At 46.0% G+C, this 15,217-nt stretch overlaps 1 protein-coding gene across 6 annotated transcripts in view; it reads left to right on the top strand.

Moving 5' to 3' along the window:
• ANO1 (anoctamin 1) overlaps nucleotides 1–15,217 on the top strand; it is a 168,043-nt gene that overhangs the window by 64,458 nt on the left and 88,368 nt on the right. The window contains exon 1 of one of the 6 annotated variants that reach the window (XM_075567628.1): nucleotides 11,449–12,156. The exons of 4 other annotated variants lie outside the window; for them this stretch is intronic. In XM_075567628.1, the coding sequence (XP_075423743.1) occupies nucleotides 12,067–12,156 (90 nt within the window). In that variant the 5' untranslated portion in view covers nucleotides 11,449–12,066. Of the gene's footprint in view, nucleotides 1–11,448; nucleotides 12,157–13,193; nucleotides 13,224–15,217 lie in introns of those variants that run through there. One more of the 6 variants, XM_075567629.1, reaches the window with a different exon arrangement.

Genomic DNA, 15,217 nt, shown 5'->3' with positions numbered 1-15,217 from the left:
TGCACTTTGTGTATAACGTTGTGTTTGTGCATTGTGTGCACTTTGTGTATAACGTTGTGTTTGTGCATTGTGTGCACTTTGTGTATAACCTTGTGTTTGTGCATTGTGTGCACTTTGTGTATAACGTTGTGTTTGTGCATTGTGTGCACTTTGTGTATAACGTTGTGTTTGTGCATTGTGTGCACTTTGTGTATAACCTTGTGTTTGTGCATTGTGTGCACTTTGTGTATAACGTTGTGTTTGTGCATTGTGTGCACTTAGTGTATAACGTTGTGTTTGTGCATTGTGTGCACTTTGTGTATAACGTTGTGTTGGTGCATTGTGTGCAGCTTCTGGTTAAGCTTTGGTTCACCAACTCCCAGTCACTTAAATTGGAGTGCATGCGTGCTACAGTCCGGCACACTTTCCTGAGCCCGGCACACACACGTGCACGCTCTGCTGCCCAGATACACTGCAGGGGGACAAGCTTTAATACGCCTTAATAATAAAGTCATTCCCATTGATGCGAGCTAAGACGTGCTGAAGCTTTGCACCACTTACTGAACCTGGACCTGTGTGGGCTCTCTCTGGCCCAGATCCACAGAGCCAATTAATTATATGTAAAAACAACAGCAGTTGTACATCTCATTAGAATAAATGTAACTCAATGTTACGGAAGCAGATCCTCCCTAAATTTGGCGATACGCCCTGTGTGTGAAAGGGAGAGACTATTTTATTGCCCAATTACTTAAAGAACTCCCCAAACGCAGCTTTGTACAATACCTGGAGAGATACCTGTGCACACACAGGAACACACCTGAGATATTTGCCTTCTGGCACTAACTGATCACGTAACTGGCGTGGTTCCGGCGGCCGGACCAGAGGGGAAGAAGTGTCCCACTGCAGTGTAGTCCACGGGAGCCACTGATTGACAACGGCCCTTACAAATCAAATAAAGGCCACGGACATACAGGGTCAGGTGCTGCATCCGCCAGTCTCTGTATACAGCTTTAGGCTGTGCACTGCCAGTCTCTGTATACAGCTGTTAGGCTGAGCACTGCCAGTCTCTGTATACAGCTGTTAGGCTGAGCGCTGCCAGTCTCTGTATACAGCTGTTAGGCTGCACCCGCCAGTCTCTGTATACAGCTGTTAGGCTGCGCACTACCAGTCTCTGTATACAGCTGTTAGGCTGTGCACTGCCAGTCTCTGTATACAGCTGTTAGGCTGTGCACTGCCAGTCTCTATATACAGCTGTTAGGCTGTGCACTGCCAGTCTCTGTATACAGCTGTTAGGCTGAGCGCTGCCAGTCTCTGTATACAGCTGTTAGGCTGTGCACTGCCAGTCTCTGTATACAGCTGTTTGGCTGAGCGCTGCCAGTCTCTGTATACAGCTGTTAGGCTGCGCACTGCCAGTCTCTGTATACAGCTGTTAGGCTGCACGCTGCCAGTCTCTGTATACAGCTGTTAGGCTGCACCCGCCAGTCTCTGTATACAGCTGTTAGGCTGCACCCGCCAGTCTCTGTATACAGCTGTTAGGCTGTGCACTGCCAGTCTCTGTATACAGCTGTTAGGCTGAGCGCTGCCAGTCTCTGTATACAGCTGTTAGGCTGTGCACTGCCAGTCTCTGTATACAGCTGTTAGGCTGCACGCTGCCAGTCTCTGTATACAGCTGTTAGGCTGCACCCGCCAGTCTCTGTATACAGCTGTTAGGCTGCACCCGCCAGTCTCTGTATACAGCTGTTAGGCTGCACCCGCCAGTCTCTGTATACAGCTGTTAGGCTGCACCCGCCAGTCTCTGTATACAGCTGTTAGGCTGCACCCGCCAGTCTCTGTAGACAGCTGTTAGGCTGCACCCGCCAGTCTCTGTATACAGCTGTTAGGCTGCGCGCTGCCAGTCTCTGTATACAGCTGTTAGGCTGAGCGCTGCCAGTCTCTGTATACAGCTGTTAGGCTGCACCCGCCAGTCTCTGTATACAGCTGTTAGGCTGCGCACTGCCAGTCTCTGTATACAGCTGTTAGGCTGAGCGCTGCCAGTCTCTGTATACAGCTGTTAGGCTGCGCGCTGCCAGTCTCTGTATACAGCTGTTAGGCTGAGCGCTGCCAGTCTCTGTATACAGCTGTTAGGCTGTACAAGCCAGTCTCTGTATACAGCTGTTAGGCTGCGCGCTGCCAGTCTCTGTATACAGCTGTTAGGCTGAGCACTGCCAGTCTCTGTATACAGCTGTTAGGCTGCACCCGCCAGTCTCTGTATACAGCTGTTAGGCTGCGCGCTGCCGGTCTCTGTATACAGCTGTTAGGCTGAGTGCTGCCAGTCCCTGTATACAGCTGTTAGGCTGCGCGCTGCCAGTCTCTGTATACAGCTGTTAGGCTGAGCGCTGCCAGTCTCTGTATACAGCTGTTAGGCTGCACCCGCCAGTCTCTGTATACAGCTGTTAGGCTGCGCGCTGCCAGTCTCTGTATACAGCTGTTAGGCTGAGCGCTGCCAGTCTCTGTATACAGCTGTTAGGCTGCACCCGCCAGTCTCTGTATGCAGCTGTTAGGCTGCACCCGCCAGTCTCTGTATACAGCTGTTAGGCTGAGCGCTGCCAGTCTCTGTATACAGCTGTTAGGCTGAGCGCTGCCAGTCTCTGTATACAGCTGTTAGGCTGCGCACTGCCAGTCTCTGTATACAGCTGTTAGGCTGCACCCGCCAGTCTCTGTATACAGCTGTTAGGCTGAGCGCTGCCAGTCTCTGTATACAGCTGTTAGGCTGAGCGCTGTCAGTCTCTGTATACAGCTGTTAGGCTGAGCGCTGCCAGTCTCTGTATACAGCTGTTAGGCTGCACCCGCCAGTCTCTGTATACAGCTGTTAGGCTGCGTGCTGCCAGTTTCTGTATACAGCTGTTAGGCTGCGCGCTGCCAGTCTCTGTATACAGCTGTTAGGCTGAGCGCTGCCAGTCTCTGTATACAGCTGTTAGGCTGAGCGCTGCCAGTCTCTGTATACAGCTGTTAGGCTGAGCGCTGCCAGTCTCTGTATACAGCTGTTAGGCTGCGCGCTGCCAATCTCTGTATACAGCTGTTAGGCTGAGCGCTGCCAGTCTCTGTATACAGCTGTTAGGCTGAGCGCTGCCAGTCTTTGCATACAGCTGTTAGGCTGAGCGCTGCCAGTCTCTGTATACAGCTGTTAGGCATCGCACTGCCAGTCTCTGTATACAGCTGTTAGGCTGCGCGCTGCCAGTCTCTGTATACAGCTGTTAGGTTGAGCGCTGCCAGTCTCTGTATACAGCTGTTAGGCTGCGCGCTGCCAGTCTCTGTATACAGCTGTTAGGCTGAGCGTTGCCAGTCTCTGTATACAGCTGTTAGGCTGCGCGCTGCCAGTCTCTGTATACAGCTGTTAGGCTGCACCCACCAGTCTCTGTATACAGCTGTTAGGCTGCGCGCTGCCAGTCTCTGTATACAGCTGTTAGGCTGAGCGCTGCCAGTCTCTGTATACAGCTGTTAGGCTGCGCGCTGCCAGTCTCTGTATACAGTTGTTAGGCTGAGCGCTGCCAGTCTCTGTGCTATATTGTTGCGTCAGGCAGTAACTTGTGTACTTTTGTGTATCCGTATTGGGGCAGTTTGAGCTCTTGGGGTTGTTGCGTCAGGCAGTAACTTGTGTACTTTTGTGTATCCGTATTGGGGCAGTGTGAGCTCTTGGGGTTGTTGCGTCAGGCAGTAACTTGTGTACTTTTGTGTCTCCGTATTGGGGCAGTGTGAGCTCTTGGGGTTGTTGCGTCAGGCAGTAACTTGTGTACTTTTGTGTCTCCATATTGGGGCAGTGTGAGCTCTTGGGGTTGTTGCGTCAGGCAGTAACTTGGGTACTTTTGTGTCTCCGTATTGGAGCAGTGTGAGCTGTTGGGGTTGTTGCGTCAGGCAGTAACTTGTGTACTTTTGTGTATCCGTATTGGGGCAGTGTGAGCGCTTGGGGTTGTTGCGCTGCTTTCCTACTCTATACATACCTGTGATCTGTAGTAACATAGTATCACGGTTATAGGGACGTGCTCAGGCTGACCTGGAGCTGAAGGAAGCTGAATGGCCAGGAGCCGGTGACAGAATAGGGAGAAGACCATGGTATGCAGGAACCTTGTTGCTCCTCCGTGAAATGGTGCAAGGGAAGTTCCGGTCCTGGTCAGCTCCGGAGCTCTCATGTCAGGCTCAGCCGGTCCTGGTTTTGCTGCTCTCACACAGGTTTCCTCTGGGGCGGACATATCAGGATATACAGACACATGTTTATAACGCTCCTCTCACAGAGAAGCCACAGCCGTCTGAAAGTCTTGTCTGGGAAATGTTGGAGAGATATCTTCTCGTGGATACAAAGTAGCCATTTTAGTATCCCAGCGCAGCCCCAGCTCTGGGGAAGTAAGCGTCATGTGACCCTTCGGCTCCTAGATCCAGATTAAGAGGGGCAGCTGGTTGTGACTGCAGCAATCTGCCCGAGTAATCATATAATGCTACAATCTAACTCTCTGAGCATGCTCTGCTCTTTAAGAAAAACAAAATACTGTATATATATATATATAGACAGAAAGAGAGAGAGAGCGCACGCCCCATAGCATAATACTGCATAAAATTTATTAAAACAAGGAAAGGGGATGGGGGGTGGGGGGGATAGGAATCGCACTCACAGGATGCAAATAGTTAAAAGACAATTTGTGATAATATCACCACCATCCGGTTCTGGATACTGGAACACGTCTCCGTGGACTCCTTCAGGGCTGCCAGACACGATAACCAGGGACCAGATGATGACGGCTCCGTTCGCTATCTGTACAGAGTCCAAAGCTCCAGCTCGCACTTTCAATGGGCGCCGATCGTATTCCCGCGCTTGGTGTAGGCTGCTGCGCGTGCGCGGCGGCGTCGTGATGACGTGATCGCGCTCTCAGTACCCTAACGCGTTTCGTCACCTGACCGGTAACTTTCTCAAAGGGCTGATGTCGAAAGGAATCAAGTCCAGCCCTCTTATAGCCAGTCCGTTGCCAGGCAACCCGTGATCGGGTGATTAATAAAACCTGAGTGGTATTGAATAAAGCTAATATATACCATAGATGCTAATCATATTGGGGACTGGTTTTCTAAGGGCTAATAGGGACTAATGCACTTAAGGAATGAACATACAATAATTACAAATGTGCGATTAAAACACAATAATAAACAATAATGAACAATAGTATGGGAACAGAAAGGATATCATGACATTATTTTTAACACTAACAATAAAATTCAAACATTTTGACACCATATACATTCATCAATCATTGTACTGCAATGTGTATTTCCAAACATTATTCTCAAACTGTATTTGATGGTTTCCCATTAGGAAAATCCACAAGATAAATATTTTACAAGATATAAGCAAAATTGGTTTTCACACTCTACATAAGTGTGGATAACTATACCATACATTGCACAACATGATCAACATGTAAAAGCAAGATTGCATTAATTAAAACAATGAATTCAAATCTGACAGATCTTAATCATAAACAGAACAACATTACCCATAAATTCCAATTCCATATCCTTTTAATATCTCTGTATACTGAAAATACAAACAGATTATATATAATCCATAGTATTCATTTATATATAATCTGTTTGTATTTTCAGTATACAGAGATATTAAAAGGATATATAGATACAATCTATTAACCCAAAAGGGAATGTATTGACTTCTTAATATACATCATTTTTCTTTTTTCCTTTTTCTCTATATACATTCATGCCTTATATAGTATATGGGTCTTTAATCCTTCTCCATCTATATATGGATATGGAATTGGAATTTATGGGTAATGTTGTTCTGTTTATGATTAAGATCTGTCAGATTTGAATTCATTGTTTTAATTAATGCAATCTTGCTTTTACATGTTGATCATGTTGTGCAATGTATGGTATAGTTATCCACACTTATGTAGAGTGTGAAAACCAATTTTGCTTATATCTTGTAAAATATTTATCTTGTGGATTTTCCTAATGGGAAACCATCAAATACAGTTTGAGAATAATGTTTGGAAATACACATTGCAGTACAATGATTGATGAATGTATATGGTGTCAAAATGTTTGAATTTTATTGTTAGTGTTAAAAATAATGTCATGATATCCTTTCTGTTCCCATACTATTGTTCATTATTGTTTATTATTGTGTTTTAATCGCACATTTGTAACTATTGTATGTTCATTCCTTAAGTGCATTAGTCCCTATTAGCCCTTAGAAAACCAGTCCCCAATATGATTAGCATCTATGGTATATATTAGCTTTATTCAATACCACTCAGGTTTTATTAATCACCCGATCACGGGTTGCCTGGCAACGGACTGGCTATAAGAGGGCTGGACTTGATTCCTTTCGACATCAGCCCTTTGAGAAAGTTACCGGTCAGGTGACGAAACGCGTTAGGGTACTGAGAGCGCGATCACGTCATCACGACGACGCCGCGCACGCGCAGCAGCCTACACCAAGCGCGGGAATACGATCGGCGCCCATTGAAAGTGCGAGCTGGAGCTTTGGACTCTGTACAGAGGGCGAACGGAGCCGTCATCATCTGGTCCCTAGTTATCGTGTCTGGCAGCCCTGAAGGAGTCCACGGAGACGTGTTCCAGTATCCAGAACCGGATGGTGGTGATATTATCACAAATTGTCTTTTAACTATTTGCATCCTGTGAGTGCGATTCCTATCCCCCCCACCCCCCATCCCCTTTCCTTGTTTTAATAAATTTTATGCAGTATTATGCTATGGGGCGTGCGCTCTCTCTCTCTTTTTCTGTCTGTAGATATCTGTGGAGTTGGTTTACCCCGTGTGAGAGCAGCCTAAAGACCCCTTTCAACATCAGAAACCTCATCATTATGGACTAATTATTGAAGGACTGGTTGGAGTTTTTTGATTTTTGTGTCTTTCTTTTTCTCTTTTTTTAGTACGTTTATGCACTGTTTTGTTCACTTTTATTGGTTGTGTTATAATAGAATGCACTTAGGTCACATTAGTTGAAGAGATATACTAACATTTTCAAACATTATTCACTTTACACAACTTTTTATTTATTAATTATAGTTATATTTAATTTAATATATCACAGTTATATTTTTATTTTTTGGCGCCACACTTTTCTGTTTTATATATATATATATGTAGAGGTATCAGTACCGTGTTAGCCGAGCTTCAATAATCAAAAAATAAATAGATGGTACCGTTCTGTGGCTAACGAAATGCTTTTATTTGTGCGAGCTTTCGAGATACACTGATCTCTTCTTCCGGCGATGTTACAATGAATGAAGCAAGCAAAAGCTATACTATAAACAGTGTCTATTGGAATGTTATCTGTGCTGGTCCTTCCCCCGGTGTGGATGTGTTTTATTGCTGGAGGTGTCAAAAGGCTCCTGAAAGCAAGTGATGAAAGAGTGTGTATGTGTATCAGTGTGAATTAACATGAATGGAGAGCCCACAGTATATACAGTGCTTTACAAAAGGTGTGTGTGGAGTGGGAGCGGATATAAATGGTGTGGGTAGGTGTGGAAATGTGAGAGTTAGTAGCATAACTAAAAGTGTGTGTGGATACTATGTGGTCCCTATTGGTGTATAGGGATGGAAAAACAAGGAGTATAAGTATGTGTGAGAGACAGCTGTGTGTGCATACATATAGCACAGTATGTACAGACATGGCCTATACCGCTCATGGGAAGAGAGTTCACTTGTGTCAGTAATGACTCATAAAATTTCGATCTCTGTTTAGGCCACTGCTAAGTGTCCCGAACAGTTGCATAAATTTGTATTCATGCAACCGTCTCTCTTTCGGTGTTTTAAGATTACCTTTGAGTATGGCAACCCTCAGATCGTTCATCTTATGGCCAGAGTCAGAGAAATGTTCGCCAACAGGACTGTCTCTTGTTGTATTGTATTGTATGTCTTTATTTATATAGCGCCATTAGTGTACATAGCGCTTCACAGTAGTAATACATGTGGTAATCAAATAAATAACAGATAATATAAATAACAGATCATGGGAATAAGTGCTTTAGACATAAAAGTAACATTTCGGAAGAGGAGTCCCTGCCCCGAGGAGCTTACAGTCTAATTGGTAGGTAGGTAGAACGTACAGAGACAGTAGGAGGGAGTTCTGGTAAGTGCATCTGCAGGGGGCCAAGCTTTATGTATCCTGTGTTCAGAATATCCACAGTGCTATTCATATGCTTCTTTAAGCAAGTGTGTCTTAAGGTGGGTCTTAAAGGTGGATAGAGAGGGTGCTAGTCGGGTACTGAGGGGAAGGGCATTCCAGAGGTGTGGGGCAGTCAGTGAAAAAGGTTTAAGGCGGGAGAGGGCTTTAGATACAAAGGGGGTAGAAAGAAGACATCCTTGAGAAGAACGCAAGAGTCTGGATGGTGCATAGCGAGAAATTAGGGATGAGATGTAAGGAGGGGCAGAAGAATGTAAAGCTTTAAAAGTGAGGAGAAGAATGGAGTGTGAGATGCGGGATTTGATCGAAAGCCAGGAGAGGGATTTCAGGAGGGGAGATGCTGATACAGATCTAGGAAAGAGTAGAGTGATTCTGGCAGCAGCATTTAGGATAGATTGTAGGGGAGACAGGTGAGAGGCAGGAAGGCCAGACAGCAGGAGGTTACAGTAATCAAGACGGGAGAGAATGAGGGCCTGAGTCAGAGTTTTAGCAGTCGAACAACAGAGGAAAGGGCGTATCTTAGTTGTATTGCGGAGGAAAAAGCGACACGTTTTAGAAATGTTTTGAATGTGAGGGGCGAATGTGAGAGAGGAGTCGAGTGTGACCCCTAGGCAGCATGCTTGGGCTACTGGGTGAATGATTGTAGTTCCAACAGTAATGTGGAAGGAGGCAGTAGGGCCAGGTTTGGGAGGAAGTATGAGGAGCTCTGTTTTAGCCATGTTGAGTTTAAGGCGTCGGAGGGCCATCCAGGATGATATAGCAGAGAGACATTCAGAAACTTTGGTTTGTACAGCAGGTGTAAGGTCAGGTGTTGAAAAGTATATTTGTGTGTCGTCGGCATAGAGGTGATAATTAAACCCAAAAGATGTTATTAGGTCACCTAGAGAGAGTGTGTACAGAGAAAAGAGAAGAGGTCCCAGGACAGAGCCCTGGGGTACCCCCACAGAGAGATCAATAGAGGAGGAGGTGTTAGCAGAAGAGACACTAAAAGTACGATGGGAGAGGTAGGATGAGATCCAGGATAGAGCTTTGTTCCGAATACCTAGAGTATGGAGAATGTGGAGGAGAAGAGGGTGGTCCACTGTGTCAAATGCTGCAGAGAGGTCTAGTAATATGAGCAGAGTGTAATGACCTCTGTCTTTGGCAGCATGGAGGTCGTCAGTTATTTTAGTGAGGGCTGTTTCCGTGGAGTGAGCAGTGCGGAAGCCAGATTGTAGAGGGTCTAGGAGAGAATAGGTGTTGAGAAAATGGAGCAAGCGAGAGAATACAAGACGTTCAAGGAGTTTAGAGGCAAAAGGCAGGAGGGAGACAGGTCGATAGTTAGAAAGACAGGTAGGGTCAAGCTTGCTGTTTTTGAGTAATGGTATGACTGTTGCATGTTTGAAGGAGGATGGAAAGGTTCCAGAGCAGAGGGAGGAGTTAAAAATGTGTGTAAGCGTAAGGATTATAGTAGGAGCTAGAGGTTTTAGGAGATGGGAGGAAATGGGGTCAAGAGGGCAAGTGGTAGAGGGAGAAGAGGCGATCAACAGCGACACATCCTCCTCTGAGACAGTGGAAAAAGAGTCAGGGAAGGCAGGAGGAGAGTTAGGAAGAGGTGTAGGATGGGGGGAAGAAACAGAGGGGATGTTCTGCCGTATGGATTCCACCTTTTCCTTAAAATAGTCAGCAAAGTCCTGAGCGGAGATGGAGGAAGGAGAGGCAGCTGAGGGTGGTTTGAGTAGAGTATCAAAGACAGAGAACAGTCGGCGTGGGTTAGACTTGTGCATGTTGATTAGTGCAGAAAAGTAGGCTTGTTTAGCTTGCGAGAGGGCAGAGTTGAAACAGGATAGCATAAATTTGTAGTGAAGGAAGTCTGCGAGAGTGTGAGTCTTCCTCCAGAGGCGTTCAGAGGAACGAGTGGAGGAACGCAGCATGTTTATTGTGGCGGTGCAGGTTCATTCTCTTGTTTAGCCCCTGCCCTGTCTCACCTATGTAGTAGCAGCCCCCTGGGCATTTCATGCACATGATGAGGAACACGACATTGCTGGAGGAACAGGTGAACCTTCCTCTGTATCGGGAATACAAAATCAGAGGTCAGAACGCCGGAGACAAGGTGAGGGGGGAGAGCCAGCAGGGGGGAAAAGTTTGCACACCCCAGGTCTAGTATTAAAAATCCTGATTCACCTCTAGCTTCTGAGGTTACCATGGTAACCTTCCGACTGCTCTGGGGAAACCGCCATTTTAACTTCCTACACACTTAATATTTAAACCGCTTGTATCTTCGAAACAAAGCGTTACATTTTAACATTGAAAAAAAAGAAACTCACAACTTTGGAAAGAGCAAGAAGAAATCTCTTAAAGTAAAGAATGGCAGTCAGCATGGACTGCTGCTTTAAAATGTGAGGCAGACGCACGGACAGCGCGAATCAGCATGGACTGCTGCTTTAAAATGTGAGGCAGACGCACGGACAGCGCGAATCAGCTGGGATGTTTCCCACTTTTAAAACCCAGTCTGGATAGCATTCCCAAGGTGGGCTGGAACCGAGTGTCATCCCAGGCAATGACTTCCCAACCACTCCTCAGAAACCCAGACTAGCAAAGGATGTACAGTACAAGGCTTATCTGCACATGTATGGGACCGATTGCTAGATCATTGGGTCAATCTGTTTAGCATTGTATTAGTAGCATCAGGCCCAGGGTGAGGGTTTATCATACTGCTTTCATGTGATGGCAGAAAGGGTCTGAGGAAGCAGCTCCTAGCCTGAGAGGAGGGGATGTGTGCTAGAAGCTCCTAGCCTGAGAGGAGGGGATGTGTGTTAGAAGCTCCTAGCCTGAGAGGAGGGGATGTGTGTTAGAAGCTCCTAGCCTGAGAGGAGGGGATGTGTGTTAGAAGCTCCTAGCCTGAGAGGAGGGGATGTGTGTTAGAAGCTCCTAGCCTGAGAGGAGGGGATGTGTGTTAGAAGCTCCTAGCCTGAGAGGAGGGGATGTGTGCTAGAAGCTCCTAGCCTGAGAGGAGGGGATGTGTGTTAGAAGCTCCTAGCCTGAGAGGAGGGGATGTGTGTTAGAAGCTCCTAGACTGAGAGGAGGGGATGTGTGTTAAAAGCTCCTAGCCTGAGAGGAGGGGATGTGTGTTAAAAGCTCCTAGCCTGAGAGGAGGGGATGTGTGTTAGAAGCTCCTAGCCTGAGAGGAGGGGATGTGTGTTAGAAGCTCCTAAACTGAGAGGAGGGGATGTGTGTTAGAAGCTTGTACTGAGAGGAGTGGTTGTATGTTACAAGCTTGTAGTCTAAGAGGAGTGGTTGTATGTTACAAGCTTGTAGTCTAAGAGGAGTGGTTGTATGTTACAAGCTTGTAGTCTAAGAGGAGTGGTTGTATGTTACAAGCTTGTAGTCTAAGAGGAGTGGTTGTATGTTACAAGCTTGTACTGAGAGGAGTGGTTGTATGTTAGAAGTTGCCCTGAGAGGAGTGGATGTGTGTGGATGTGTGTTAGAAGCTCCTAGCCTGAGAGGAGGGGATGTGTGTTAGTAGCTCCTAGCCTGAGGGGAGTGGTTGTATGTTAGAAGTTGCCCTGAGAGGAGTGGATGTGTGTGGATGTGTGTTAGAAGCTCCTAGCCTGAGAGGAGGGGATGTGTGTTAGTAGCTCGTAGCCTGAGGAGAGTGGATGTGCGTTAGAAGTTGCCCTGAGAGGGGTGGATGTGCGTTAGAAGTTGCCCTGAGAGGAGTGGATGTGTGTTAGAAGTTGCCCTGAGGAGAGTGGATGTGCGTTAGTAGCTCCTAGCCTGAGGGACATCTTTTAGGAGCTGCTGGGCTCTGGGAGAAGGTGCAGTTAATGTCCTGTCCAGCTGAGTCCTTGAAATCTCTAGAGCACAAGGTGCTGCTGTGCTCATTTCCCCAGCCCTGGGTGTGGGGTACACAAGGAGATGGCAACAATAGAGGATGATGGAGTGTGTGAGTCTTTGCCCCTGCCACCCATGCACACAGATCTGCTGACACAGGCTGGCGTATCCCAAGTAAGTTGTATATTTAAGTGCTCACCCTTCAGTGCATAGGGGGGAGGGGAGGGGAAGACCTTTCATACACCGCAAATGAAAATATGAGTCATTTGCAGAAGTTATTTAAAGGGCATAATTGTAATTTTCTGTGGGTCAAATAAAATGTCTCTGTTCTGCAATGTAATGCTGTTATTATCACTAAGAAATGACCTTGTTGTGTGTTTGTGTGATTGGATAATCTCCAAGCATGAGAGATCTGGTTCCAGAGTCACCAATAGACAGCCAGGCAGATTTATTTAATTTTTTTATTTCTAAAAATGTGTTACCAGGAAGTAATACAGTGAGAGTTACCTCTCGTTCTCACGTATGTCCTGGGCATAGAGTTAAGATGACAGATACATGGTTACAAGTACGTACGTGTAGTTACATAAGTGAACAGGGTATACATTATATACATGACATAGCATGCACAGTTAGAGATAATATATATTAACGGCGTATGTCTATAGATGCCCAATGTCGCAGAGTATGATCTGTTCACAATAATTCTGATGGAAGGCTTTCTACGCTGATTGTTCAGGTGGGAAGGTTAAGGGGGGATTTGGTTTATCCCACTGTGCTGTCGTCCCCCCCTGGTAGGAATTCCCTTGTCCTGTCGCTATCCTCTGTTTTACACACTTCTTGTACACGGCCAGTGCTGAGTAAGTACAAACCAGGGATTTTTAACCCCTTCCTGGCTTTGCCAATGTGTTGACTCCTTCAGCAGATAAAGTGTTATGTCAGCGAATAGGAGAATGCTTCCAATCCTGTTAGGTATGTGTGTTACACGAGAGAGACGCGCTTCCTGTGTGTGCTGTGTGTATTATTTGTAGTATGTATAAACGGTTTGGGTTTGAGGGGTGTTGGGTGACACCGGTGCCCACCCATCCCTGGCGGCTCTCGCTGTGACTCTCCTCCTGGTTAGGTTTCCAGCGTCACAAGATGCTGAACTCATTTCTCTGGCAGTCCCAGAGCCAGCGGGAGCAGAGCGGTTGTCCAGCTGTAGATATAACTCCAGACCTGCAGCCTCAATGGTTTTAGTGACTGTGAGTATTTATACTGGCTCTGGCTGGGAACTGCTGAGTGTTCTTACATTTTGGACCTGATATTTCTGCAGCTTTGTGCTTGTTCTCGTGCTTCCTTTTTTTTTTTTTTCTTCCCCCATCCCCCATCCCCCTATAATACCAGAAAATATTAACCCCTTCCCTGCTTTGCCAGGAATTCCATGGGGGTGTCGTTTTTCCCCTTGCGTCTATTTGCAAACCTACATGAGATGTCGGAACTCACGGGTCTCTTTTTGAGACGTGACTTTCTCTCTCTTATCCGTACAAGTGATCACAACCTGTGTGAAAGTAATAGTTTAACAGCAGCTATTTTGAGACATTTTCGGGACTTTGTTCTTGGTGAGTGCCGCCTGGTCTCACTGCCATATCCGACACTCTGGGTGGTAATATTCTGGTGCACACGGTGACAAAACCAAATACTGTGGCAGGCCAGAGACGTTTCAACAACCCGCAGAGCTACGCCTATCACAGAGCAAGAGGTTTACACTGCTCTGGTGTATCACTTTGTGTATCACTTTGTGTATCACTTTGTGTATCACTTTGTGTATCACTTTGTGTATCACTTTGTGTATCACTTTGTGTACACTTTGTGTACATCTGAAGAAAAACTAGGTTTTATGTAGAAGAAAATAAATATAAAGATTAGAAACATCTGAGATGAAAATGGATTGAGATTCTTTATCAGCTAGGTACGTATGCTAAAAATGTTCCTCGTACATTACTGTATGTAGTAAAATAATTAAGCAGACGTGGGGAATATGCCTGCGGTAGTGACGTGAGGCCTTCAGAGAAGGTTCTATGAGTTCAGGGTTTTTTTTATTTGAATAATACCCTGGCTGTATCACATTTTGTATAAACCACCTGGTGCTTTCTCTTCTCCATATGAAGAGACTGTGATCAGATTCTCGTAGAATCTTTAGAGGTTCGAGGATTGTTTAGACTTCAATAGCCTGAAAATTGATTGGTTTATACATATTGTCATAATTAACAATAGGGTTTGAGGGACTGTGACCCTTTAATGTCCCCTGGTGCATATGCGGAGTGCAGTCGCTGCATGGCGGACTGTAGCGTGTCTTAGAAAGTCTGTGTTGTAGATACAGTAGATGTTTTCTGTCTGTGGTTTATGGGAAGTATTGTTGGTTCTTTGGAGCAAATTCATCAAGCGCCGATATGGGTTAACACAAACGATCCAGCGTGAACCTATTGACTTCAATAGTTGTTAATTCCGGGTAGGTTACGCGGTTTTTCAGGGGGGGGGGGCGCGGTGGTTGCAGAGGCCCCGCGCTCTTCCCCCCCAAGGCATTTTAAATGAAATGCCGGGGGATCGCGTGAGCCCTCGGTGACGTCACTTTCCTTGTCTCGGGGCGCGGCGGGTTCACGTGACACCGCGTTGCCGTGCCTCGGAAGAGTCCCGCCTTACTGCTTGTCCGGGAGAATCAGTGGAAGGGTTATTGAGGAAATAGATGAGTTACACTAATGTTTAATGAACATTGTGTCAGGCGGATTAATAAAGATACAGAGATGCAACTGTGTTTTTATAGCAAAGTATTTGTTTTTTTATGTAAAAGCTGTCCATAAAGAGCTCCACACTGCAACGTCAGTCTGCTCCAAATAGCCACGTGTGGAGGATTGTTTTGTGGCCTTTGCTGCATGCTGAGTGTTTGAGTGACTGGTTGCCCTACTGGCATTTACTTACTCCTATGTTATGGGGTCTTGTTGATTTCACTAATTTGAACAGCGTCAATTCTGCATCTGTAATGATTTTTTTTTTTTTTTTGGGTGTAGAGTAAGGTTAAACGTTTGGTCATACTCGATACTGCTGTGTATGAGGTCCTGTACATTAATTTCTACTTGTAAACAGCGCAGATACAATATGGTAATCTCTGAGATCGGTTGGTTGCTGTTTAAAATGTTGCTTCTCCTTTGAGCTGGAACATACTCCGCAGCCAGAACCTTCAAAGCAGATATAACGTGGG

Source organism: Ascaphus truei, chromosome 12 (genome assembly GCF_040206685.1).
Source record: "Ascaphus truei isolate aAscTru1 chromosome 12, aAscTru1.hap1, whole genome shotgun sequence".
Lineage (NCBI taxonomy): Eukaryota > Metazoa > Chordata > Amphibia > Anura > Ascaphidae > Ascaphus > Ascaphus truei.
The sequence above is the reverse complement of the archived record's forward strand: the minus strand, read 5'-3'. Positions and strand labels throughout refer to the sequence as shown.